Source organism: Mustela nivalis, assembly GCF_964662115.1.
Source record: "Mustela nivalis genome assembly, chromosome: 8".
NCBI lineage: Eukaryota > Metazoa > Chordata > Mammalia > Carnivora > Mustelidae > Mustela > Mustela nivalis.
Genome location: NC_139027.1, coordinates 115,120,932 through 115,147,332, shown reverse-complemented (window position 1 = coordinate 115,147,332; position 26,401 = coordinate 115,120,932). Strand labels below are relative to the sequence as shown.

The following is a 26,401-nucleotide window of genomic DNA, read 5'->3' as shown; positions in this document are numbered from 1 at the left end:
AATATATTTCCAAGTATTTTAATCTCTTTGATGCTATTATAAAGGGAATTGTTTTTGTTTTTTTTTTTTTTTTAGTTTTGAGATTTTACTCATTTGAGAAAGAGCACGCATAGGGTCGGGGCAGAGGAAGAGGGAGAAAGCAGACACTCTGCGGAGCAGGGAGCCTGCTGTCGGGCTGATAACAGGACCCTGGATCGGGACCTGAGCCATCCCTGAGCCGAAGGCAGACTGAGCCATCCAGGCACCCCAGGAATTGTTTTTTAAATTTCATTTCCATATTGTTTAGATAAAGAGTTGTTTTCTGTGTATTGGGACAGGTGATCTCTTAAAAAAAGATTTTATTTATTTATTTACTTAACAGAGAGATCACAAGTAGGCAGAGAGGGAGGGGGGAAGCATGCTCCCTGCTGAGCAGAGAGCCCGATGCAGGGTTCGATCTCAGGATCCTAGAATCCTGACCTGAGCCAAAGGCAGAGGCTTAACCCACTGAGCCGTCCATGTGCCCCTCAGGACACATGATTTTTAGTCATAGAGAAAGGATCACACATAGACATGCTTGCAGCGTAATTTCGGGGACTTTGTAAATGCTGTTGATGTCACATTCTGAGTTTGCGGCATTTGCTCATTGTTAGTCACTTCCGTTTTTGATCGGGTTTGTTTTCTGCTAGCCGTTATTAATGTAGCAGTTCTGCTGCTTAGGTACTTTGAAGTACTTCATGTTCTAGGGGAATCTGAAACGCTTAAGGAGTTTACTCTGGGACTCCACTGTCTGTGCTTTTGCTTTGCTCTGACGAAGCCGTTTCCCAGACAGAATGTGACCATTCAGCTGAGTGGAATGGCTGTGCTGTTGGGAATGGATTGCTAGTAGAGGTGTCTTTCTGGAACTGTCCCTGGCTGCAGAAGGAGCCACCGGTGGCTTACGGTGGATCTGAGGAGATCGTAACTGGACGTGCGAAGACCTATCATCAAAGCTCGGTTTTAGCAGAAGCTGCAGGGAGAGGCATTTTCTTATTCGGAATGCTTGAGAGCTGTCTTCTGAGTTGTGTTTCTCTTTGAACAGATGCTCTGTTATTTCGTAATAGAAAATTTGAAGATTAAAACAATGTAGCTTCTTAAAGTCACATTTATCTTAAATGTTATTCTAAGTTCTGTTGGGCCAGTTGCCTTTGGTTCAGCTGCTGGGTGTTCTTCTCCCCCTTCACAGCTTTGGAAACATGATGAGCAAGGAGAAGCGAGAGGCAGTCAGTAAAGAGGACCTCGCCAGAGCGACGTTGATCACCATCACCAACAACATTGGCTCAATAGCAAGAATGTGTGCCCTTAATGAAGTAAGGGGACGTGGATTTCTTTAGGTGCTCTGAGCAAAATACGGAACGTGCTAAGGGGCCTCAGCTGTGTACAATGTCTGTCTTGTCCAGATGGTGCCTCAGTGTAGTCGTACGGGGTGGAGTTGTTTATTGGGGAAGTTAAAGCTCTTCACATGTAGACTCCTCTTCACTGATGGGTTTTTTACTCAGTGAAGATGAGTATTGGCACTGTCGAGAAGTAAAAGTTTATCTTTTGGGGAGAGGGTAGGAAGGCAGGCAGGACTCCGGTAATGGGGACTGTGGGTGGTGGTGATGGATTGCCAGCCGGCTGGAGGTCCTGTGCTCCCTGTGGAGCCCTGCGGTCCCCGGGAAGGCCTCTGGAGGAAGCTGCTGGAGCCAGAGAAGATGGGGTGGCCCCGGAGTGCCCGCCCTCCCTGCCGCCCCCGCCGAGCTGTCTTTGTGCTTTCAGCTTCTTTACAGTGCTGCCTTGTAGCATTCAGGTCAAGCAGCATTGTACAGGGCTATGAAAGAACTGAGAACGGCCTTCCCTGGGGGGCCCAGAGGGCGCAGCTCTACCGCGTGTCCCCACTTACACAGTTTGGTTTACAGTTAGTCTGTGAAAGAGATGATGGAGGCATGTGGCTTAAAAAGGAGACTTTGAAAGGTACAAAAAGACTGTCTCATTTTTAATTAAAAAGATACTGTATCAGCATCAAGTAATTAAAAACATTCTTCGTTTGAATATGTTAAAGTTACTGTTTCCTTTATTGCATGTTCCTTTTCCTGTACTTAGGTGTTTTAAGATCTGTTGGTGTGGGTGTACATACCATGTTACATTTTTTACTTAAGTACTCATAATTTCCCCGCTGTGTATTTGATTTGGTTTTGCATCATCAATCATGTGGAGCTGGGCATCTGGTTGCTTGCCCTGTTGGCTCCACAGGAATGCATTTTTAAGTGCGAAGCTTTTCACTGGTTGCATTTTATTCTGATCAGGGCCTTACTCTGGAGTGAGGTTTCTCTAAAGATATGACCCTGCTCAGGAGTTTTGGTAGATCTTGCCAGGGTGCTTTTCACAAAGGCTTATGAATTCAGGTGTCTTTAGCACTGAATGAGTGCGTCAATGCTACCCTAACTAGGCTGATGGTTGGGAGTGGGATTTCAGTTCTGCTAACTTTTAATGGGTTTAAAATGCTCCTTTCTTCGACTACTGGTGGGGTTGAATTTTTTCCCATTATATTTCTTGTATAATTTGCTTATTTGTGTCACTTTCCTTCTTTGGGGTCTTAATTTTTTTTACTTTTCTGTTTAAAACTTTAATAGCAGTTATTGTCTGTCATATTTAATACAAATGGTTTTTCAAATTTGTTTTCTCTTGTGACATTTTCTGGCATGGTTTGAAGCAGGTCGGTCCAGAGTTTGGCTGGGTTCAAATTTAAGTAGCCTTGGACCAACTGGATTAAATGTAAATACTTTTTTATTTTTTGCTCAGCAGTCAAGTTGCTGCTAAAAACCATGTACATGGTGCTCTGTTTGGGGTAGCTTTTACGAGAGAACAGAAGTTAAGATGAAAACTAATTGCCTTTTTTTGATGTGCTCAGAACATTAACCAGGTGGTATTTGTTGGAAATTTCTTGAGAATTAATACGATCGCCATGCGACTTTTGGCATATGCTTTGGATTATTGGTCCAAGGGGCAGTTGAAAGCACTTTTTTCGGAACACGAGGTAAGCCGACTTCTTTCTTGCGATAATGTTACAGACATAAAGGCATGCAATCCCTACCGCATTGGAACGAAGTAAACGTTGAAATGGACTTCAGTTATTTTTTTGTGAAAGTATGATACAGGGTTTAACTTTGTAATATTCAAGAGCTGTTTCTTACCTGATTTACTGCAAGGGAAGTTTTTGGTTAATTGTGAGCTTCAGCAACTTTTAAGAAATCTTGAACACCTCTATTTTTGAGGTTCTGTTCTTTTCTGAACCATCCTTTATATTTCTCCCATTACACTTATTTTGTAAATGTACTTACTCTGGGTTCTGCTTTTTTCATTTTGATGTCCGTTTTTATGTATTGATACAGTTCATGTGCCACTTATTTAAGATGTATGTTCTAAAAACAAACGAAAGTCTATTCCAAGATTAGAACCACACCGTTATGGAACTTAACACCGACACAAGCTAGAAATGACAAAATGGAAGAGAATCCTTGAATTGCTCCACCTGATATCCTCTATGGGAAAGTGCCTTACTATTTTTCCAGCTTGGGGAAAACAGAACCGTAGCTGTGGAGGGGACCTCTCTTCTGTCCCCTTGGTTGTGGGGTAGTTGAACAGTTTCCAGTGTTGTTGGATTTTAAAGTGTTATCAGGAACATTTTTCAGAATTGTTAGTGCCTGTTTAACAGTATTTACAGGAATTGACAGAGTAAGATTTGAACTGCTACAGAGGTGGCTTTTTTCCTTAAATTTGCTTTTTTTTCCTTTTGAAGTGGCTTAAGTTCATAGTTAAAATTCCAAGTGTACAAGTTCCCCTTTTCAGAAAGTTTAGTCATCAAATATTTTAACTTTATTAAAAAGTTTTTTACTGAATAAATCTGATGTGTAAGACCGTGTACTTCTTTTTTTTTTTTTTAAAGATTTTATTTATTTATTTGACAGAGAGAAATCACAAGTAGATGGAGAGGCAGGCAGAGAGAGAGAGAGAGAGAGAGGGAAGCAGGCTCCCAGCTGAGCAGAGAGCCCGATGCGGGACTCGATCCCAGGACCCTGAGATCATGACCCGAGCCAAAGGCAGCGGCTTAACCTACTGAGCCACCCAGGTGCCCCAAGACCGTGTACTTCTGAGGCAGCAGCATGTTCCTCTGATAGGGCTGTGCTCAGCAGGCACCACCGGTCCCACAGCCCAGGGTGAGCCGAGCGCCTTACTCCCCAGCGTGGGAGCTGGGCTGGGCTTGCCGTCTCTCCAGTGTCTATGCTGCTCATTTTAATTTGTACCCTGAATGCTTTTTTTACTTTTGATGTTATTAATAAATTGGTACCAAATTATTATTTTTTTATTGAAGAGACTTTTCTGCTAGATTTTTTTTTTTAAGATTTTATTTATTTATTTGACAGAGAGCAAGAGAGCACAGCAGGCAGAGCAGCAGAGGAAGAGGGACAAGCATCCTCCCCACTGAGCAGGGAGTCTAATGCGGGACTTGATCCCAGGACCCTGGGATCATGATCTGAGCTGAAGGCAGTTGCTTTAACCAACTGAGCCACCCAGGCACCCCTATCATTAAGTTTTTTTGTTTTTTTAAAGATTTTATTTATTTATCTGACAGAGGTCACAAGTAGGCAGAGAGGCAGGCAGAGAGAGAGGGAGAAGCAGGCTCCCCACTGAGCAGAGAGCCCTATGTGGGGCTTGATCCCAGGACCCCGAGAACATGACCCGAACCAAAGGCAGAGGCTTAACCCACTGAGCCACCCAGGTGCCCCTCATTACGTTTTTTATACCTTTTATATGTATCTTCCTTTTTGTGATCTTTGACCTGTTTCATTTCGCTTTATGTTAGAATAAAAAGAAACCCTCTTTCTTGTCAACATCGTAGTATAATTTTCCTCCTGCTCCATTTCACCCTCTTGAAAACCTTTGCCCAAGTGGAACGTGGGGATTCTTAGGTTAGTCTTCACCCCAGGACAGCTAGGCTTAAAGCACTTCTGTGTAGGGTCTTGGTTGGACGTCTTGCCGTGTCCTTCCCACGGCGCCTGGGCCTCTGCCTCGAGCACCCACTGCTGTGCCCCTGGAACCTGGCTGCCCACGGCTGCTCACGGCTTGAAATCTTCTCCCGTCCTCACTCCGCAGTCAAACTCCTGTGAAAGCTGTGTGTGGCTCCGGTCAGCCTCTCTGTCCGCCATATGTCCCATTCTCATTACAGTGTCTGGTAGCTCGTGTCAGCGGATGCCTTCTACTTGGTGGGAGGTTCTGGGTCTTCAGGGGAGCTCATTCCAATGGTTCACTTCGTCTCCTCTTTTGCTGTTCCGAATGCCACGGAGAGCAAAGTGTACCGCCAGGTCTCACAGGGAGCGCCCAGGGGTCCGTCCTCTGGCAGTGGTGGGGTCCCTCAGTGACCCCTCCTCCTCTGCAGCGGGGCGGCCCCCGCCGATACTGGCGACCTCGCAGCGTACACATCGTGCGGCTGCCTGTGCTCAAGGCTAGGAAACAGTGAGAGGAGAGGCTGCAGCTCCTCTCGAGTGAGGCGACTTCTCTTGGAATAGTTTTCCCTGGGAACCACACTGGACTTTTGTGACTTATGATAGAGACTCTTAGCACATTCTTTTTAGTCCAGGGGTGGGTCTTTCAGGATCTTCTCACTGTCCTTTTTTGGTCATTTCTCTCTGAAAGTGCTTGACTGGTTATCCTTTGGCGACCTTGATGGACTCTAGACCGCTGGAGGACTGCCCTCTGCTGATCGCTGCTGGCGTGCTCTTTCTTCCCGAGTGGGTTTTGTCTCATTTTCTGTTACATTCAATCCTTTATTCTTTTCTTTCTGTTTTTGGGCTTTAATGTCTTGGTTCTTGGTTGTATTTGACTTTGACTACTTCTGGAGGTGGTCTGGCATTGTCCTTCCGCTGCTGCTTGTCTTTCCCATGCCTCTGCCCTCCCTGTGGGCTCTTCTGTTCTCCAGACGGCGCTTTTCCATCTGCGCCCCTCTCTCCACGTGGCAGTAGCGCACTCTTGTCTATTCCTCTGCCCACTGTCTTGTTCAGGATCCAGACATCCAGTTGCTTCCTGGGTGTGGCTGCTTGGCTGCCGGGGGCACGTCAGCCTCAGCTTTGCACAGGCCACATGGAAGCCCTTTGTTGCTTGCCACCTCTCTTGCTCCTGTGTCCCTGTTCTCAGGAGTGCTATCACCAGATGCAAGCAAGGATTCCCAAGGGAAAGACCTGCTGCCCTCATCCCCTTCTTCAGGCAGGTCTTGAATCCATCCCACACTTTTCTCATTCTCCCTTCTATCCCCAGCCCAGTTAGGCCCTCACCCTCTGTGACCACCCCCACCCAGCCCTTCCTGCTCCACTGCACTTCGTGTCCCATCTTCCCTTCATTCCTTAGTTGTTTGGAGAGGCTCTGGGCCTCTGCTGCTTCTCCCATCCTTCTGCAGGAGGCAGCCCCGCTATGGGCTCTTACAGAGGGCCCTGGGCAGCCATGGGCCCCAAGCTCCTGCTGCCTTCACCTCCCATAGTGACCTGTGGGGCGGTCTTGGACATCCAACCCTCCTCCCCAGCCTGGGATCTCTTCAGAGCTTCTCTGCACCCAGGCTGGCCTTGGGCTCAGCAAAATGGGTGCTCAAGGAATGGGTGTCAGGAATAAAGGGCACTGTTGGCTTTAATACTAGTGATCATGTTTATGGTGATTTAAATAAGTTTGAGGAAAATTGCTCTCATTTTTGGTGTACTTTTTTTTTTTTTTTTCAGGGTTATTTTGGAGCCGTTGGAGCACTTCTTGAGCTGTTGAAGATCCCCTGATCATTACCTGGGGAGGGGTTCCTGGAACATTCCACAATGGGATCTGTGAACTTTTGTTTTTTAAGAGACTTACTCAATTTTATGATTGTGTACTACCCGAATCAAAGCAAGAAAGGACAAATGTATTTTTCTAAGTCATCAAGATAAATCCTTAAAAATCCAGTCTAAACTAGTAACCAGTAAGGAAAGATAAATACATAAAAATGTGGACCATGTCCATGGCAGTGAGGGTCTGCTGTGTTGAAGTTGCTCTTCAGTATAGCTTTGTTACACCTGCCATGTATTTTTGAAATTCAGTGTCACTGGAGCCACTTCAGGGGAGAGCTGTTCGGTGTTCAGCTGTGATTTTGTGTCTTGTTGCACTTTCTAGATGTAAGGCAGGCACTGTATGTTGTAATCTAATCACAGTGTTGTCAGTATGGCCTCGGAGATCATCATCTGTGCATTAACTCTGGTGTGCATCTAGCTTTTTGTGTGAACATAATTTCAACATGTTTTATTTCAAGGATCTGCAAATTTGATTGGGCAGAGTAATTCTGTATTTGTAACTCTGGCTGGCAATTAAGCAATTTCTGGAAGGGCAGTTAAGGTTACTCTACACTGCAAATCCTGGGAAGGTCTGTTTGGAAAGATGGGGCTTAGTCTACCCTGGGCAGAATTTCCTGGGGGGCAGGGGTGGGTGGGAGATAATTTTGTTTGAAGCGAGTTAAGCTAGTAGGAAAAACACCACCACCCGGAAGACTAAAAACCAGACAAAGTGGGCCTCTCGAATTGACATCTTTTCAGGGAATCGGGAGAATCTGGTGGTTTCGGACTGTAGAAAGTGAGGAATTGAAGTCCATTGATTAGCTCATAGGAAGCAGGGTGTGGTACTTCCGCCTTCCTCTCCCCCTCGGGGTCTTTACCTGCCAGAAATTGCCAGGCAGGCTGGCTGGTGGGACTGTATGAGGGCTGCACGTTCAGGCTTAAAAGGTAGCGTGATTAGAGTGAGGTTTTAAGATGGAGTCTTGGTAGATTGACTTAAGAACGTTTTCTTTCTGCTGTGCAGAATCATTTAAAAAATGCTTCCCTTTGGAGATGGAGTAACATTTTATTCTGTGTATTTTTGTGCCTGCTTCATCGCTGTTGATAGCAATGAAGAGTCTGTGTAAATCAGCTTTCGAACCAGAAGGAAACCCCAGGGCTCTGCAGCCTTCCTGGCACCTGGGCAGGAGGCACCTGGAGGGAAGGGTCCATGGGTTGCCAAGGGAGGGCTGGATCCCTTGGCACCTCTCATGTTGGCCGCATGAGGGCAGCAGAGGCACGTGCCTGCCAAGGGCAGCTGCCTGCGGAGCCCAGCGGCCATTTCCCAGGGGACGCCCCTTCATGCAGTTGGGCACCTGTGGGTTGTAAGTGCTGCCAGCCTGGTGGGCTGGAGGGATGCTCGTGACCCTTGGGTGGCAATCATCTTCTCCGCTTTTGCTGCCCCTCATGTGGGGGCCTCAGCCCAGGCCACCTCTAATCTTCCTTAGGCCTAAGACACGGGCTTGATGACCCCACATTCCCCACGGCCTCCAGAGACAGTGTCATTACCCGTTTGCTGATACACAGTCATGCTTCTGGAGCCCCATGTGCCCCAGGCCCTCTTCATTTGCTTCCCTCCAGAGATGGTAGTGGAGGGAAGGAGGGAGCCTGCTTCCCACAGAGACTCTGGCCCCTGTGCTGGGGGTGCCCTGCTTTCCCCCTACGTGTACTGTGCTCACGAGGCTGTGACCAGTGCTTTACGTGGCTGGCCTCTTCGCAGCCTTTGTGAACCCTGCAGCTGAGCAGGAACAAACCTGCCTGAGGTCCCAGGCTCGAGCTGGCAGAGCCTCCTCTTCTGCGGAGTGCTGACCTTGTGCTTCCGTGGACCCGCACTTCCCTGCTCTTGAGAAGCTGTCTCCGTGACTTCCCTGTGCTTTGTGCTCAGCCCACGCTGTCACTAGCTGGGAGGGTGCCAGATCCGTCACCAGTGAGTGGTTTCTAAGTCTGATGGACGTTTCAGGTCCACATCTTCAGTTCTAACACAGCAGGCCCCTCTGGCTTTTCCTTCGGCCTCCCAGGCCACGGCTGCCTGTGTCAGCTGCTGCTCCTTATAGGCCACAGGTGCAGGTCCGGACCTCCCTCAGCAGTCCGCAGCCATGGACGCTGATCTCTAAGGTGGCGGCCCCTCCTAGCCCTTGCCTCTGACCTGTAGCCCCAAGGCAGTGACCGCCTTCCCCTCTCACCACTGGGTGTTCCTAAGGCCATTGCTGTACATTCTCTTCCCTGAGCCTGATCCCAGTTTACTGCCACTTCACTACCTCTGGCTTGCGAGATTAACGTAAATCAGCTCCCATCTCCAGGTACCACTGCATTCTGTCAGCAGTGTCCCTCCCAGTCTGCCCATCATGAGGTAGCCTGAGGGTCCCCACACCCCCTGCAACTAGAGACCGTGTGGGGGGGCACAGGCAGGGGTTGCCTAAACCAAGATTGGAGGTGAAGGCTCACAGGGCTGAGTGCTGGGATGCGGTGACTGGCAAGGGGGGAGGGAGTCTCTGTGAGGGTACCCAGGCTTCTTGGGGAGGCTTGGTTTTGGACTGTGATTTTGATACCAAAAAGGCAGCTGGATATTTTAATTGGAGATTTCAGACCTGAGAATGATATGTATCTAGGTGGGAATTTAGTGACTATGAAGGTAGAATGAGAATAGCAATTACAAGATGGGCAGAGAAGGAAAAGGCTGCGAAGAAAGTGGTTCAGTAAGGCGGTGGTGGGGCCGGCTGCCCAGGCCGCTGGGGAAGAGGAGCTCTCTAGGCACCTGTATTCAGGGGAGGTTTAAGAAGTGGTCCAGATTTGTGGCAAGCTCATGGATGGCCTTTTTCCCCAAGCTGTGGGGCCAAAGCTGACCTTCAGGGGTCCTAGTAGGGGCGGTGAGGAGAAATGGCAGTTGCCACAGGGTGACTTTGGACCAGGAGAGGTTTTTTTCTTCTAACAGAATAGTTGGTATTTCCAAGCCTGTGATGTAGCTAGAGAGGTGGGTGTGGGCTAGTTCCACCACCTCAACCCCCCTGAGTACTGTTATCTGCATTGGTGAGACCACTGGTATGTCCAGCCGCATCTGCAGTACCAAGGCCAGGGAGGCAGGTGGGGCCCTGGCCTCTTTCTCCCTCACTGTGACCTGGTGCTCCAGTCTTTACCCTTGACCCTAACCCCTGGCCCTGTACCCAGGAGGTATGGGGTGCAGGCTGAAAGCTCGCCTTGATCACAGTCCATGTTGCTGGTGACCAGCTCTTTTTGACCAGAGCCACTGACCTTGACTTTCCAACTCCTGCTACACGGGCTGAAGTGGGGTATAGGTGACCTCAGGTCCCTCTGAGTTACAGGGTACAAATGCAACACAAAGTATTTTCAAAACACGTTTTTTATTTACATTTGTTTTAAGTCAATTACATGCAAGTTTTGTTTTTAAAACAGGAGTAATTAGCCAAAAATGCATTAAAATTTTAAAATAGCACTTAAATATACAAAAATATAGCTTACAAAAAACTGCGAATGTTTAAAAATATTCTGCTGCAGAATTCTTAGTGTACAAATACGTCTATGAAACCTGAGAATCAGCATTTCATAAACTTTTTTTTTTTTTTTTTTTTTTTTTTGAGGGAGTTATACAAGATCTAGTGAATAAAATCCAGTGGGCTAAAGAAACTACAGGACCTAAACTATTCCCTTTGTGGCAATGGCATCAAGAAATGCAGAGACAACAGTATCAGGAGCACTCTCGGAAGACCAGGCCCTCGCCAGGAGGGACTTCTCTAATCCTGGCCCCACCTGCTCTCTCTAGCAGGGCCTGTGAGGGAAGGGGCATATGGAAGGATAGTGTGCACCTGGCCCTAGACTTAGGACCACCAGGCTGGTACTGGCACAGGGAGCAGAGAGGAGCTTCCTCAAACTACAGACAGGTTCCTTGGCTGGTGGGGACCACATTCGAGGTTCATGTCCCTGAAGCAGTGTGGGTGTTCTCCCTGACCCCAGAGCCACAGGAGTGAGCTCTGGGTTGGTAAGCCAAGGGTGCGATGCTTGGTCTAAAAAGTGGAATGAAACTCTTTGCATCTTACAACAAGTTGGGCTCTGAAGGTGAACAAACTGAATAAGCCCCGTTTTTCTCCTGCTATTCTCAAATGGAAGCACATTCCATGGCACGTGGGATCTTTTGTTCATCTTATCTATGAAAGAACCATTTCCGGTTTTCAGCTGCAGATTTTACCAGAACTTAGACATTGCGAATTGAGACATGTTCATCTCTTTTACTTAAAATTCATAATAGCTTGTGCGGAAGACATTCTAGCCAGGACGAGATACTCACTAACAGGTGGCATTTCACATACAGTTCCTTTCAAGTTTCAGTTAGGGGCCCAAGTTGCACTTTTAATCCAAGGGAAGGCAGGATGCCAGGGAGGTTGGTGAGGACCAAAAGGCAGGAGTCCATGTCCCTCCCTGCAGAGCTGCCTGGAAGCAGCAGCTCTATCTTCTACAGGGGCAAAGATGGACTTAAGACACTTTTTTTTCTTTAAAGGAAAAGATGACTGATGGAGTAATTTCTATTGTTGAATGGAGAAAATTCTGTGGGAAGCATTTTCTTTTTAATGTGTGTATAAAGGTTGGGGTGGGAAAGGGAGCAGAGCACATGACCTTCAATATGGACCCTGAATGGTGTGTATCTATGGTTAATTTGGAGGAGACTGCCCACCTACCTGCTTAGCAGCATCTGAGACCTCCCACCCACCCACCCAAAAAAAGGAAGGCTGCCGGAGGCTTTAGTTGCTGCTGCTTCTCACATCCCCTGCCTCAAAAACACAGGAGCTCATCTAAGAAATCATGGCTGTTGTAGCCGGATATCACCCCATCAGATAGGGTTTGGTGGGGGTGGGGACAGCTTGTCCAGGCCCTGCAAAGACTGCTGGACCAGGACCAGAGATCTGCACTGCTGCTGTCAGCAAGAGAGTGGAACCTGCTTTTGAGTGTCCCATCACAGACCAGGAAGACAGTCTAGAAACTGGTTGTGCTCATGTACTATCTGAGCATGTTTGGTAAGGGCCATGGAGGGATTGCTGTTTCTGCTTTGTATGGAAAACAAGAATTCCAGTATGCTGCAATCAATAAAAAATGCCTTATTCAAAAAGGAATGTGATTGCGAAGACATCCCCCAATTATGGGCTCACCTTTTACAGATACTCTGCCTTCTGGGTGGCTCTTCCCCCATGAATAGGAATGCTCCTTGGATATACTTGTCTGGTATCACATAAGTTAGAAAAAAAAAAAAAAAGAAAAATTATATATACACACACAAGCACTCGTGTATACATACACGTGTGTATTTACCTGTATATGCATAAATCGTCACTTGAAGGATCTACATGGAACAAACTAAAAGGGGGAGTTCAAGGGGTGTTAAAGTTGGGCTTGTCAGGTCAGGGATGCAAGGAAGACTTTATGATTTGTGAACTATGTGAAGGGATTACCTACTCAAAAACTTAAGGAATAGCACTTAGGGAGCACTATGGGCAAAGTTACATGGAGGTGACTAGGGAAGATCTGTCCCTCAGGAGGCTCCTGCTGAGGTTTTATTGCTACCTGAACTACAGAAGAGCCTTGCGTGGCATGCATTATGATGTCCCCTACTCAGAAGCTTCCACAACCCCAGCCCAACTTCCCACCAGGCTTTGGACGTGGCTGGTCCACACAAGAACCAGCAAAGACATTACTACAATTCTTAGGTGATGAATAAGGAAACCAGCTTTGAGAGGCTAACTTGCATAAAGACGCTTGGCTGGTGAATGGCCAGGGAGGATTTCAAGTCACTGCGCACTTTTTCTGTCCAGAGCTCTAGGGATGCCTCCCTGTGTTCATTTTGTAATTCTCAGCCTTTCAGAAAATTACTATAGTTGTTCAGAATAGCTTAGCAGAGTAGGAGCAGGCCATGGAGGTGACAGGCTTTGAAGTGGGTCTGTGGAAAAGGGCAAATCATTCCCCTGATGGGCCCAAGAGACTTGGCATTGGAGGAAAGGTTCTTCATTTGTCAAGACATGTCAAGAACTAGCTATCTGGCAATGATGGGATGTTCCCTGTACTCCTCACCCCAAACTTCCCATGGGCTGTCTACTCCCATCTGGCCATTTCTGTCTTGTCCTGTTCCCTGCCTGGGTGGGTGCAGACTACAAGTACCTTACCTGCTAGGGACAGGCCCAACCAAACACACTGTGGCAAATAAAAGCGGCTGAGGACAGTATCTTAACACCTACTCATTCAGGAATCAAGTCAGGCTGGTTTTGTTCCGTTTCTAAAGCCAGCTAAATTCAACTATACCCCTAGCAATAAGTAGAGAATGATGCAGTCACCCATGGAGTTCAGTTAGGGCTGAGTTACGTTCTTTAAACCCACAACATACAAGTAACATCCGATCTTGGAGCTGCTTAAGACTCATTAAGAGAAAGTAAAAAAACTACCATGTCACCAGCCAGTGGCCCAAGAGCAGACAGACCAAAGGCCCCATGTGTCTAGAGATTAACAAAAGGCCACCATCAACTCACCAACAAGACAGATGTGGCAAGGCTGGCCTCTAAGGTATAAGCTTGTGCCAAGAATATTAGGGGATCCTTAACTTGTTAGTGTCCAAATGGACATTACCACAGAAGGCTGTATTTTAATCAGAATTAAAGATAGATGTAAAAGTGAAGTGCTGGCCACTGGCAGTTACAGCAGTGCAGCAGAGAGTCCTGGAGGACCCAGATGGGAGCAAGTGCATTCAGGTTGTGTTGCTAACAGTTGCAGGAACTACTGTGTGTGGCGCTGGCCATATGCTGCAGGGAGACGAAGAAGCCAAGAAAGGAGATGACCACGAGCAGCGCGCCACGTCCAGCCCCACCCTGGGGGAAGAGCTGCATTTACAAAGCGCTCCGCATTCATGGGTGTTGAGGTCACGCGGGTGGTACCTCATGGGGGTTTGTGCCCAGCGGAGAGTGCACAGTGTTCCTGAACTTTCCTCCACCGGCCGGAACTCCGCACCATGTCAACTTGCGTTTCCTGTGGTAACAGGAAATGAACTCATCTACTTCCCTACACATATAGGGGCTTTGGGGCGGTCTCCTTACACTGAAGAAAAAGGCTCCAACTGATGGGTTATAATCATGGTGAAGCTGTGAGCGGAGATCATTTGCAGTTTAGAACACAAGAATTCCTCCTTTGAGGAGAAAAATTCTTTCCTGTTCTAACCCCATTAATGACAAGGTGAGATTCATCCCAAGGCCATTCCATGGGAAATGGTGGGTGTTGGCCACTAATGAGGCTAGTCCAGAAGCAGGCTTATTTCTGAAATGGTCACTGGAAACCTTGCACTGTAAACTGGGTGCTTTGCAGCATGCAGCTCCATTATGCTATGGAAACAACGCAGAAGCGATGGAAGTAGGAACACATGAAAAGTTCTTTTCAAGGACGCCCAACAGGCTAAGGCTTTCATATAAAAAGATCCCACACTTCCTTGCTCCGTTTAACCAGCAGCCAGTTGGCGTGCCATGAATAGGTCACACGGAGCAAAGAGCCAATTCTGACCAACTGGATTTGTAATTTTCCAAGCTGGATTCTGCCCAGAACTTTCCTAGGCTAGTGGGAATTTTCCTCCTCCTCTGGCCCCAGCCACCTGAGCCAAGGACAGGTTCCCTCTTCCATTCTAAGACCGCAGAGAAAAAATCCCTAGAGACCTTTTTTCCAGAAAAAAATCCATAGAGACCTGCCACGAATAGAGTAGCAAAGCTTCCTCCATCCACTCTCTATACTATGCAGACCACATTTCCAATGAGAAACTGTCCTCCTCACACCTGTGGGATGGAGCAAAGCTGTTGACAAGGAGTCTACCCCATGACAGAAGGACGTAGAAAGAAGAAAAGAACTTTCTATCTGACCCAAAGCCATTTCAGATAGCTGATTTGTACAGTATTCATAAATCTGAACAGATGGGGAATCATTTCTAGAAAAGTTGGACAGAAAGGGCTAAAGAGCAGCATGCATTTCTCTCCTGTAAAGACACTTTCAGTTACTTATCGCAAGTCTGAATAGTGAGGCACACACCAGCAGGGGAACAGTGTCCCGTAGGCGCTTCCTGACACTATTTACAATTTCAAGTGGATCCCCAGCTTCGGAATTACATAAGGATCTTATTTGGGATGCTTCAAATTGTTAAAACACCAATGACCGGCATTTTCTCAAGTAGAAACGGTATCTAGAAAGAAGAGAACAGAGGGAAGGAGAGGGGAGAGGCAAGGGGGTCAGCATCCTCATCACAGCAGGGCTGGGACAACCGGCCATTCTCAGGAGGGAGCTCCCCTTAGGAGCCGTCTGAGGGGCTCACAGCAGCTCTTTACCAAGGCAGTGGGCTGAGACTAGCAGCTGTGCTGGAGCCACACTGTGCCTGTGGTGGTGTGGGCAGCACCCTGAGGCCCTCTGGGTCACACAGGGATGGCATTGGCTTAGAGGTCCACACCCAGCTGGGGCTCCTGATGGGCACCTTGGCCAGGCCTCACTGGAGAGTCGGGGAAATAAGAGGAAATGGCTTCTGACCAGGCCTTTTCAAGCGCATCTAATGTTTCCAGATGGTTTGATAAGCAAGTGTCGTGAACTTGAGGGAGAAGGGGGTGGTGAGGAGCACTGCTGCTCTGTGATAACCAAAGCCCTTGGGTTCCAAGATGACCTTATCAAAGGAACATAATGTGAAAAGCCTTGTTGGCACTGCCTCACCAATCACTGGCAACCAGTCGTGCTTCAGCTGAGGTAACCGCTGGTTTTACTTGGCTCAGGGGCTGCTGGGAGGGTCTGCTGCTGCAAAGGCATGCACGGTCTGCATAGCTCATCTGTCCACAGGGTAGGGGGCGGGGGTGGCTTTAAAGACCTGCCCTCAGTTCCCTTCTCTAACAGTTCTGTTTATCTTCCCTTCTGCTTGATAAAGATTCACCTTGACATGGAGATAAGTATCTGGGAGACAGAGTAATGGCGTCAGCAAGAGACCCTCATGACATTTCTTGAAAATAACTGGAGGGCTCATCCTTCATCCACTCCTCTTCTCTTGGCATGGGGTAGTGTCAGCGTGCTTTGGTTGTCACAAGACCCAGAAGTCTGGGTTTCCAGCTTAGCTGGCCCGAGTTCTTCACGAGGCAAAGGAAGTGGTAGCTGGTGCCCCAGGTAGAGCAGCCAACACAGAGACCACCTGTGTTCCTCCTGGCTCCACATGGACGTTGGATCCCGCAGCAGTTTGATCCTTGGGGGAGCTATACAATGTTCTCTGCCCCGGGCAGGGGCCCCTGTGGGGGTCCACGGTCCTGCTTACTGTGCAGCTGGGCCAGCTGCAGAACTGGCATATTGCACAGTGGACACACCTTCCGAACCTCCAGCCACTTAATAAGGCACCTGCAAGGTGAGACAACACAGGAGGGTGAGGTCAGTCCCATGCTTGTGGTGCCTCCTGCCCACCTCCATCATGGGTTGAACACCTCTGTCCCTTATAGCCAGGGGTCGGTGTGAACACTCGGGTCCCAAATAGGTCCACCAGCAGGCACACCAGAGCCTCTAGTTTTCCAAAAGGTGATACTAAGAAACCACAGCATGCTATATTCTCAAATTATCCCGACTTGTTAATGAAGTACACTGAAGATGGTGGTAGGAAGTAGGAGAAATAAAAGTTTTTAATAGAAATAACAAAATTGTCAGAGAAGGGGGAATATTAATGTCTTCATGGGAGATGGCCTCCTCTACCATTTACATTCATACTTTATTATTTTTATTTAAAATAACCATGGTTTTGATTAAAGTAAGTTTTTAAGACTAGAAGTTCTCTTGGAAAGTTCCAGTTAAGTAGCTGCTTATAGCCCTGGTTCTAAGGAGGTGGCTTATCTGGCTCTCTGCTTAAAGTCCTGCCTGGTAGTCATGTTCCATCACCATAATCTCTCCTAATGTCACGTGTACACACACACACACACACACTCACTCTGTTGGGTACATTCTGCTTTCTGCATTGCAGACCAGTCATAAAGCTGTCAAGCTTGTCTGGCACTGTCCCAAGCCCACAACTTGCTCAATACACCTCAAACACAGGTCTCTTTAAGTAATTCTACACCAATACTCACTTTCTGTGGAAGGCATGCTTACATGGACAAATGCCCAACTCATCTCGAGGCTTGAAGTCTTCTAGACACACTGCACAGAGCTGAAAGACAAATTCACAGGTGAGGCAACATGTCTGCTAAGTACACTCGCAGCCCCGAAGTAAAGTACAGACCCCTGGGGCCAGCCATTTGAAGGGGCTTACAAGGTCCCATGACTCCTTAAGTGAAATAAACAGGCTGGAATGCGCCAGGTCTTCTGAAGAAGAGTCTTCTGCTTTTCCTGTCACCTGTCTTCAAGATAGAGGGCAGACAGGAAGACACAGCAAAGGCAGCTTCCTTTACTTCAGTGCACTGGCAGAGTCTCACTTAGGTTTATTCTTAGTAGACAGACTGAATATAATACCATTTTCCTGTGGTGGATGAGGGGCTGACTCCCAGGGAATGCCTGCTCAGCAGCACAGCCCCTAAGGGGGACGGCTCATGCCCTGGGGGGTCTCCTTTTGTTTTTCATAATGTAGAAATTACAAACCATGGCACAGCCTGCGATAACATGCTTTTTATAGTTCCTGGGGCCCTTCACTTTGGCACAGTTCTATCAGTGTCTTATAGAGAGTTATTCAAGAGTCACTAAAGTTAAACTTATGAAAATATACAGATGGAGCTGTAGAGAGGATCATCCTCTGACAGGTGGCCAGGCTCTACTGCATGGAAAAAGACCACCTCCTTCACAGCCAGATGCTGGGTTCTAACCACTACTACTTGGGCACATTCTAGCACCCAGGGACATCAAGTATCATTGTATATACCCACTTTACAGATGAGAAAACAGGCTCAGAGTAACCACCTTGTTGAGTAACGATGCCTGGCTGGGGATCCAGGTCCACTGCACAGATGTCTTGCTGTACTACTTGTCTCCTGCCCAAAGGTTGAACTCCTTCCTGCTTCCTTCCCTGTCCACCTCCAGGGATCCCGGTTCAACCACCACTATTTCTTGTCCATCCCATCGACATGACCCCCTGTTGCCTGTATCTTCATTCACCTGTAATATGTAACCCAGTCTTCTTAAGTTATGTGGCAGGACACATGGCTCTTCGTGCCCTGTGGTCAGTGCTCTTAATGTTGGTTTCCAACACCCTTCTTTGGGGGAGCTCTCGGGGGGCGGGGTTGTGTACACAGCAGATAGGATCTTCACAAGAGGAGGAGGAAAATGAATAACTGTCTTAGGTTCAGCATTACTGTGAAGATAGCATGGGAGAAGCCAGGACAGTTAGCCTTGGCTCAAACACCCACTAGATGTGGGACCTCAGCCATCATGATGCCTCTCAAGCTCTGTTTCTTCATCTGTAAACTGGGGACACTACTTGCCCCACTGTCATCAGTTCAGACAATGGGCAGGGCTGAGGAGGAAGTAAGGCAGGCAGTCTATCAATACTAGTGGTTTTTATTTACATTTAAATTTCATTTACATTTTATTTTCATTTAAATTTCATGACGGGTGCACTTCTGGAGGAAGGCTGAGAATAAGCTATGAGGAAAAGTGAGAAACTAGCACTTCCAGCCCTTGGGGCCATCTTTTTGGGCTTTAGCTTCCCATCTGTAAAGGGGGATGATGTTCCCACCTCACAGACTATATGAACAGGCCCTTCTGACTTTAAACACAAAGCTTCCCTCCCAGCACAGGAGGTAAAGAGGGTTAGGACTACTGGCTCTGCTTCTGGAGATTCAATGCTGATCCTAACAAAGGGCAAGAAGTTGGTAAGCCACTCATTTTAATTTGCTTATTTTTCTAGGATCCAAGATTAGATTTGTAGCATTTTCAAAACAGAGTTATGACTAATGATTATAATGTGCTATTATATTTTTAAACAAATTCTGAAACCATAGTCACCCAGAAAAAAATAAAGATAAATTCTGACGTGTTAAGTGCCATAGGTGACTAGAAGCCAAGGGTAGTCACAAAGAGAAAAGCCTCAGATCTGACTTCTCAAAAGTTCCATGAAGTGCCAAACTAATTTTATAACTTTACAGATCATATTTTGCAAATCAGCTTTACTTCCCAGTATTTCAACAAGATTGCTTCTCCAGTGTAACTTCCCAAACCTTTTTAAAAATGGAGATGTAATTCACATTAATATTCACCACTTTAAAGTATACAATTCAACAGTTTTTAATATATTCACAGAATTGTGCAACCATCATCACTACCCAATTCCAGGACATTTCATTCCCTGCCCCCAAAGCACACACCCATAAGCAGTCGCTCCCTTATTCCCCCTTCTTCCCAGTCCCTGGCAACCACTAATCAGCTTTCTGTCTGGATGGATTGGTCTATTCTGGTCATTTCCAGAATGAAATGGAATCATGAAATGGTATCTTACAATATGTGGTATTTTTTGTCTGCCTTCTTTTACTTAGCACAATGCCTTCAAAGTTCATCCACGTTTATTCATTTTTATGGCTAAATAGTATTATGGATATACCATATTTGTTTACCCATTCATATGTTGACAGCAGCTTGGATTATTTCTACCTTTTGGTTATTGAGAATAATGTTGCTCTGAACAAATAACTGAAGGACGCCTCGGTGGCCAGGTCTGTCAAGTGTTTGCCTTTAGCTCAGATCATGATCCCAGCGCCCTGGGATGGAGTCTCACATTGGGCTCCCTCCTATGGGGAGTCTGTTTCTCCCTCTGCCTGCTGCTCCTTCTGCTTGTGCTTGCGGACACACACACACTCTCTCTGACAAAAAAATAAATTTTTAAAAAAGGGGGTGCCTGGGTGGCTCAGTGGGTTAAACCTCTGCCTTCAGCTCAGGTCATGATCTCAGAGTCCTGGGATCGAGCCCCGCACTGCGCTCTCTGCTCAATGGGGAGCCTGCTTCCCGCTCTCTATCTGCCCGCCTTTCTGCCTACTTGTGATCTCTCTCTCTCTCTCTCTTAAATAAATAAATAAAAATCTCTTAAAAACAAAATCTTAAAAAAACCCCACAACAACAACAAACCAGACAAGTAATTGAGTTTTTAAAATTTTTTATTTTTAAAGATTTTATTTATTTATTTTTTTGTCAGAGAGAGAGAGAGAGAACACAAGTAGGCAGAGTGGCAGGCAGAGGCAGAGAGAGAAGCAGGCTCCCTGCAAATCGAGGAGCCTGATGTAGGACTGGATCCCAGGACCTTGGGATCATGACCTAAACTGAAGGCAGCTGCTTAACCAACTGGGCCACCCAGGTGTTCCGTAATTGTCTTTTCAATTCTCTGGGTATTTATCTAGGAGTAATTGTTATGGTAACTCTAACTTTTTTTTTTTTTAAAGATTTTATTTATTTGAGAGAGAGGGATAGCAAAAGAGCATGAACAGGGTAGAGAGGGAGAAGCAGGCTCCCTACTCAACAGGGAGCCTGACATGGGGCTCAATCCCAGGACCCTGGGATCACTACCAAAGCTGAAGGCAGTTGCTTAACCAACTGAACCACCCAGGCGTCCCTGTATTTAACTTTCTGAGAAATTACTAAACTGTTTTCCAGAGTGGCTACATAATTTCATATTCCCACCAGCTGTGTATGAAGGGTCCAATTTCTCCTTATCATCAGGTTATTATTATTGTCTTTTTGATTATAGCTATCCTAGGTGGTATGAAGTGGTATCTCACTGTGGTTTTGATGTGCATTTTTTGACTAATGATTTTGTGCTTATTGGTCTGTTACATATCTTCTTTGGAGAAATGTCTTTGCCCCATTTTTTTTAGTAGCGTTATTTTTCTTTTTATTATTAACATGTACAATTTATTTACAAATTTTCTAGATAAAAATCTCTTATCAGATAGCCAACTGATTTTGACAAAGAAGCAAAAACATTTCAATGACAGGACAACTTTTTCAACAAATGGTACTGGAGTAATTGGACATGCATAGGCATCAAAAGCATTATATCAGGGCGCCTGGGTGGCTCAGTGGTTAAGCCGCTGCCTTCGGCTCAGGTCATGATCTCAGGGTCCTGGGATCGAGTCCCGCATCGGGCTCTCTGCTCAGCAGGGAGCCTGCTTCCCTCTCTCTCTCTCTCTGCCTGCCTCTCTGTCTACTGTGATCTCTCTCTGTCAAATAAATAAATAAAATCTTAAAAAAAAAAAAAAAGCATTATATCATCCCTAAAGCATAAACAACCAAAGGAAAAAAAATCAATAAACTGGACTTCATCAAACTAAAAAGATTCTGTTCTGCAGAAGACTTGCTAGGATGAAAGGACTGATATAAAATATTTACAGTTTTTTTTTTTATTTTGTAGGCTTTTTATTATTGAGTTATAACAGCTTTTTATATATTGTGGATACTAGACTCTTAACAGATATAAGATCTGCAAATCTTTTCTCCCTGTGGGTTGTCTTTTTACTTTCTTGATAATGTTATTTGAAGTACGAGGGTTTTTAAATTTTGATGAAGTTCAATTTATGTTTTTTTTTCCCCCTTTGGTTGCTTGTGCTTTAGGTGTCATATTTAAGAAACTATTTGGGTTATTGAACCCAAAGTCACAAAATGTGATTCTATGCTTATTTCTAAGAGTTTTATAATTTCAGTTGTTACATTTAGGTCTTTGGTCCCTTTTTTAGATAATTTTTGTATATGGTGTGAAGCAGGTTTCCAACTTCATTCTTTTGCATATAATTTGGTCATCTAGTTATCACAGCACTATTTATTGAATCAACTATTCTTTTCCTATTGGATTGCCTTGGCACACTTATTGAAAATCAATTGACAGGGGCACCTGGGTGGTTCAGTGGGTTAAAGCCCCTGCCTTCAGCTCAGGTCATGATCCCAGGGTCCTGGGATCGAGCCCGGAATTGGGCTCTCTGCTCAGCAGGCAGTCTGCTTCTCCCCACCCCCCTGCCTCCTTGTGATCTCTGTTAAAAAAAAAAAAAAAAAAATCAATTGACCATAAATGTGTAAGTTTGTTTTTGAACTCTCAATTCTGTTCTGTTGATCTGCATGTTTTTCCAACTGCTAGTATCACACTGTCTTAAATATTGAAGCTTTAAGTTCCAAAATTGGGAGGTGTGAATCCTCCAACTCTGTTCTTTTTCAAGATTGTTTTTTGGATATTCTAGGTTCCTTGCATTTCCACATGAATTTTCAAGTCTGCTTGTCAATTTCTTCCCGCCCCCCAAAAAAGACAGCTATGATTTTGATAGGGATAGTGTTGATTCTGTAAATATTATGGGGAATATTGCCATCCTATCAATAGTAGGTCTTCAAAACCATGAACACAGTAGGTCTTTCCACTTACATAGATTTTCCTTAATATCCTTCAAGGATTTTTTTTTTTTTTTGAGGATTTCATTTATTTATTTGTCAGAGAGAGAGATAGAGCATGCACACACGTGCGCAAGCAGGAGGAGCAGCGGGCAGAGGGAGAAGCAGGCTTCCTGCTGTCTAAGAAGCCTGATGTGGGACTCTGTCCCAGGACTCTGAGATCATGACCCAAGCCGAAGGCAGACATTTAGCTGACTGAGCCACCCAGGCGTCCCAGATATCCTTCAAGGATATTTTGTAGTTTTTAGTGTAGAAGTCTGAGCTTCTTTATTAAATTTATTCCCAGTTACTTTAATCTTTTTGATGCTGTTATAAATGGAATAGTTTTCTTAATTTCACTTTTGAATTATTCATTGCCAATGCATAGAAATACAGCTGGTTTTTGTATATTGATCTTGTATCCTGGACATCTGTTGAACTCATTTATTAGCACTCATGATTTTTGGTGGATTCTTTAGAATTTTCAGTTTTTATAAATCCATGTCATCTGCAAATACAGTTTTACTTCTTCCTTTCTAATCTGGATACCTTTTATTACTTTTTCTTGCCTAACTGCTCTGGCTAGACCCTGCAGTACAATATTGAATAAAAGTGGTAAGAGCAGGCATCCTTGTCTTATTCTGACCTTAGGGGAAAAGCGGTCAGCCTTTCACCATTAGGATGTTAGCTCTGTGTTTTTCATAGATGTCCTTTATCAAGTTGAGGAAGTTCCCTTCTATTCCTAGTTTGTTGAGTGTTTTTATCATGAAAGAATGTTAAATTTTATCAAATGCTTTTTCTGCATCTATTGAAGTGATCATGTGGGGTTTTCCCTCCCTTTATCTGTTCATATTGACTGATTTTCCTTTGTCGAACCAACCTTGTATTCCTGGGATAAATTCCACTTGGTTACAATGCATAATCCTTTTTATATGCTGGTAGATTTGGTTTGCTAGTATTTTGTTGAGGATTTTTTCACCTCATATACATATGGGATATTGGTTTGGAGTTCTTTTTTTTTGTGATGCCTTCGTCTGGTCTTGACATTAGGACCTGACAGAATGAGAGAGGAAAGGTTCCTTATCACTTTTCATTTTCTGAAGTCAAAGAATGCATCCTATGATAATCTCAGCCCTGCCAGAAGCTGGGGAATAGAGAGTCATGTGGGGAAGACAATGTCACACCCAAAAAATTATACAGCTCAGGTGATTCAGCCAAAATGGTTTTCTTTTAAATATATTCTATGGTGGGCACTCATTATCATTATACATTCCTTGAATGGTTATGAGGATATCACATCTTCTGCAAAGGTAGCATTTCTAGTTCAGAAGTATCATTTAAAGTTGGAATCTTTGAAAGCTATAAAAGAACCTAAAGATGGTTGTGCTATTCAGGAAAGATCCAACTTTCCTGTTCCAAACTGAAATATAGTAGGCAGTCCCTTCCATGGCCCTCATTTGTTCACGTCCTTGGTCCATTACTATACATGCCTCATTGACTTATGACCTTCTCTCCCATAGGATCACTGTTCCTTGGTCAAACTGGTGGACTATATTCTACCCACTCAATCTTTAGGGTCCTGTATCCTGTCAGTTCCTTAGACATGCTTTCAACTTTTGTAGGTTTTTTTTTCTGTTTTTACAATCCAAACAAACTTGGGACAAACCTCAATTGGGCTCCAAAGATTTGTATACTAATTTAAAAGCAAAGTTTGTACACTAATTTAAAAGTGATTTATAAGAAGACTTATCAGTAGTTTCAATCTCCTCTTACATAACAAAAGGATGTGACAAAATCTGCACTGCCAGAGCCACTTCCTCACTGGAGCAGAGGGAAGGGGATGAACCCATGGGGAGGGAGGAGAAGAAGGAAAAGATGTTCTTTCTATAGGGGGCAACTCCAATCGGTCCAACCTTTTTGTAGTCTCTTCTTGTGGAAAGCAGGGCAGAGCAGAGCCACAGCATGTCTGTTATACCACTCTTCACCCACTCCCTACCTGACTTGGGAAAACTGACCTAAAGATAGCTCTTCCTAGTCCTTGTGCAGCTAGGATCCCAGCTGCTGCTGAAATGCAGAGGGGAACAGGGTCTCCTACCCTTCTGTAGATACAGGAAATATGTGATGGAACAGGGGATGGACTAATTCAAATCCGGAAGCTACATGGATGGCTCTACCACTGTACTGTGGATGTGAACTCAGGGTTCTACAAGGCTATGTGTATTCTGGTTCATACGGCCACAACAGGTGGAGGAGGCCGCCTCTGATTTGGTGGCAGGACAGAAAAAGTACAATGCAGAAACAAAATCTGGATGATGGCTGAAAATTTACCAACCTTGGTGAAAGACAAACCTACACATTTATGAAAGCTGACTAAACCCCAAACAGGATAAATCCAAAGAAATCCATGCTCACATATATCATAATTAATTGCTGAAAACTAGACAAAGAAAAAAATCTTGAAAGCAGCTGGAGAAAAAGGACATATTACTGATAGAGGATTAAGGATTTGAATAACTATGAATTTCTCACTGGAAATCATGAAGGCCAGAAGGAAGCGGCACATTTTAAAAGTGCTGAAAGATGGTGCCTGGCTGGCTCAGTTAAGCGCCTGCCTATGGCTCAGCTCATGATCCTGGGGTCCTGGGATCAAGCCCTGCACTGCACTCCCTGATCAGTGGGGAGTCTGCTTCCCCCTCTCTCTCCACTCCCTGCTTGTGCTGTCTTGTTCTCCAATGAGTAAATAAAATCTTAAAAAAAAAAAAAAAGTGCTGAAAGAAAATACGTGTCAACCCAGAGTTCTATACCAAATAAAAATATCCTTTAGGAATGAAGGTGAAATACAGACATTCTCAGATGAAGGCCAACTAGTAGAATTCACAGCCAGCAGATCTGCTCTAAAAGAAATGCTAAAGGAAGATCATCAGATAGAAGGAAAATGGAATTAAGAAGGAAACTGGAATATTAGGAATGAAGAACAACAGAAATAATAAATATTTATCACTATTCTTCCTCTCCTGAATTCTTTAAAATACATTTGACAGTTTTAAGTAAAAAAATACAACACTGTCTGATGGGATTTTCAATGCATATAGATGTAATATGATAGCTATTGCATAAAGGGAAAAAGATAAAGGGATCTATATGATGGAAGGTTTCTACATTCCAACTGAAGTGCTAAAACGTTGATTCTAATTATTTATTTTATACTCCACTAAAATATTAAGTCAAAATCATAATAGATACTAAAAATGGATTACTACGGGTGTCTGGGTCACTCAGTTGGTTAAGCAATTGCCTTTGGCTCAGGTCGTGGTTCTGTGGTCCTGGGACTGAGCCCTGCATTGGGCTTCCTACTTGGTGAGGAGACTGCTTCTCTCTCTCCCTTTGCCCCTACCCCTGCTCATGCTCTCTCTTGTGCTCTCTTGAATGAATAAATGAAAAAAATGTTTAAAAAAAGAAAAGTGAATTACTAAAATGGACTGCTAAAAATGTTCAATACCCCTAAGAAGGCAGGAATAAGGAAAAGGAATGACAGAGAGAAAAGCAGAAGACAAAGAATACAATATTAGACCTAATTCTAAACATCAATAATTGCCTCTCATGTAAATGGTCTAAACATACCAATTAAAACAAAGATTGGCAGAGTGGGTTAAAGAAAAAAAAAGAAAAAAAGACCATAACCCAAACTTATGCTATCTATAAGAAAACTCACTTCAAATATAATTATATAGGTAGACTGAAAATAAAAAGATGGAAAAAGACATGCTATGCAAACAATCAAAAGAAAGCTAGAGGTGCTACATATTTTTTTTAAAAAAAGGAGTTAATTCTTTTTATTTATTTGAGAGAGAGAGAGAGAAAGAGCGAGCTCGTGAGCACAAATGGGGGAGAGGATCTTCAAGCAGACTCCCCACTGAGTGCGGAGCCTGATGCAGGGCTTGATCTCACCACCCATAAGATCATGACCTGAGCTAAAACTAAGAGTTGGATACTTAACTGACTGAGCTGCCCAGACACCCCAGCTAGAGGTGCTAAATTAATACTAGGCATAGATTTCAAAGCAAAGAAAACTACCAGAGATGAAGAGGGTATTATAATTTCAATATAAGTATCAATTCACCAAGAAGACACAATCCTAAAAATCCTAAATGTGTATTCGG

At 45.0% G+C, this 26,401-nt stretch overlaps 2 protein-coding genes across 2 annotated transcripts in view; one reads left to right on the top strand and one right to left on the bottom strand.

The window, feature by feature from the left end:
* The window catches only part of PANK2 (pantothenate kinase 2), a 43,238-nt gene extending 31,247 nt beyond the window's left edge, over positions 1-11,991 (top strand). Inside the window, exons 5-7 of the mRNA XM_082744501.1 lie at positions 1,205-1,328; positions 2,909-3,034; positions 6,762-11,991. Coding sequence (XP_082600627.1) covers positions 1,205-1,328; positions 2,909-3,034; positions 6,762-6,812 — 301 coding nt within the window. The 3' untranslated portion in view covers positions 6,813-11,991. The remainder of the gene's footprint in view (positions 1-1,204; positions 1,329-2,908; positions 3,035-6,761) is intronic.
* Positions 11,992-14,776: 2,785 nt separating this feature from the next.
* RNF24 (ring finger protein 24) overlaps positions 14,777-26,401 on the bottom strand; it is a 99,481-nt gene continuing 87,856 nt past the window's right edge. The window contains exons 5-6 of the mRNA XM_082744510.1: positions 16,982-17,061; positions 14,777-16,265 (exon numbers count right to left, since the gene is read on the bottom strand). Coding sequence (XP_082600636.1) covers positions 16,127-16,265; positions 16,982-17,061 — 219 coding nt within the window. The 3' untranslated portion in view covers positions 14,777-16,126. The remainder of the gene's footprint in view (positions 16,266-16,981; positions 17,062-26,401) is intronic.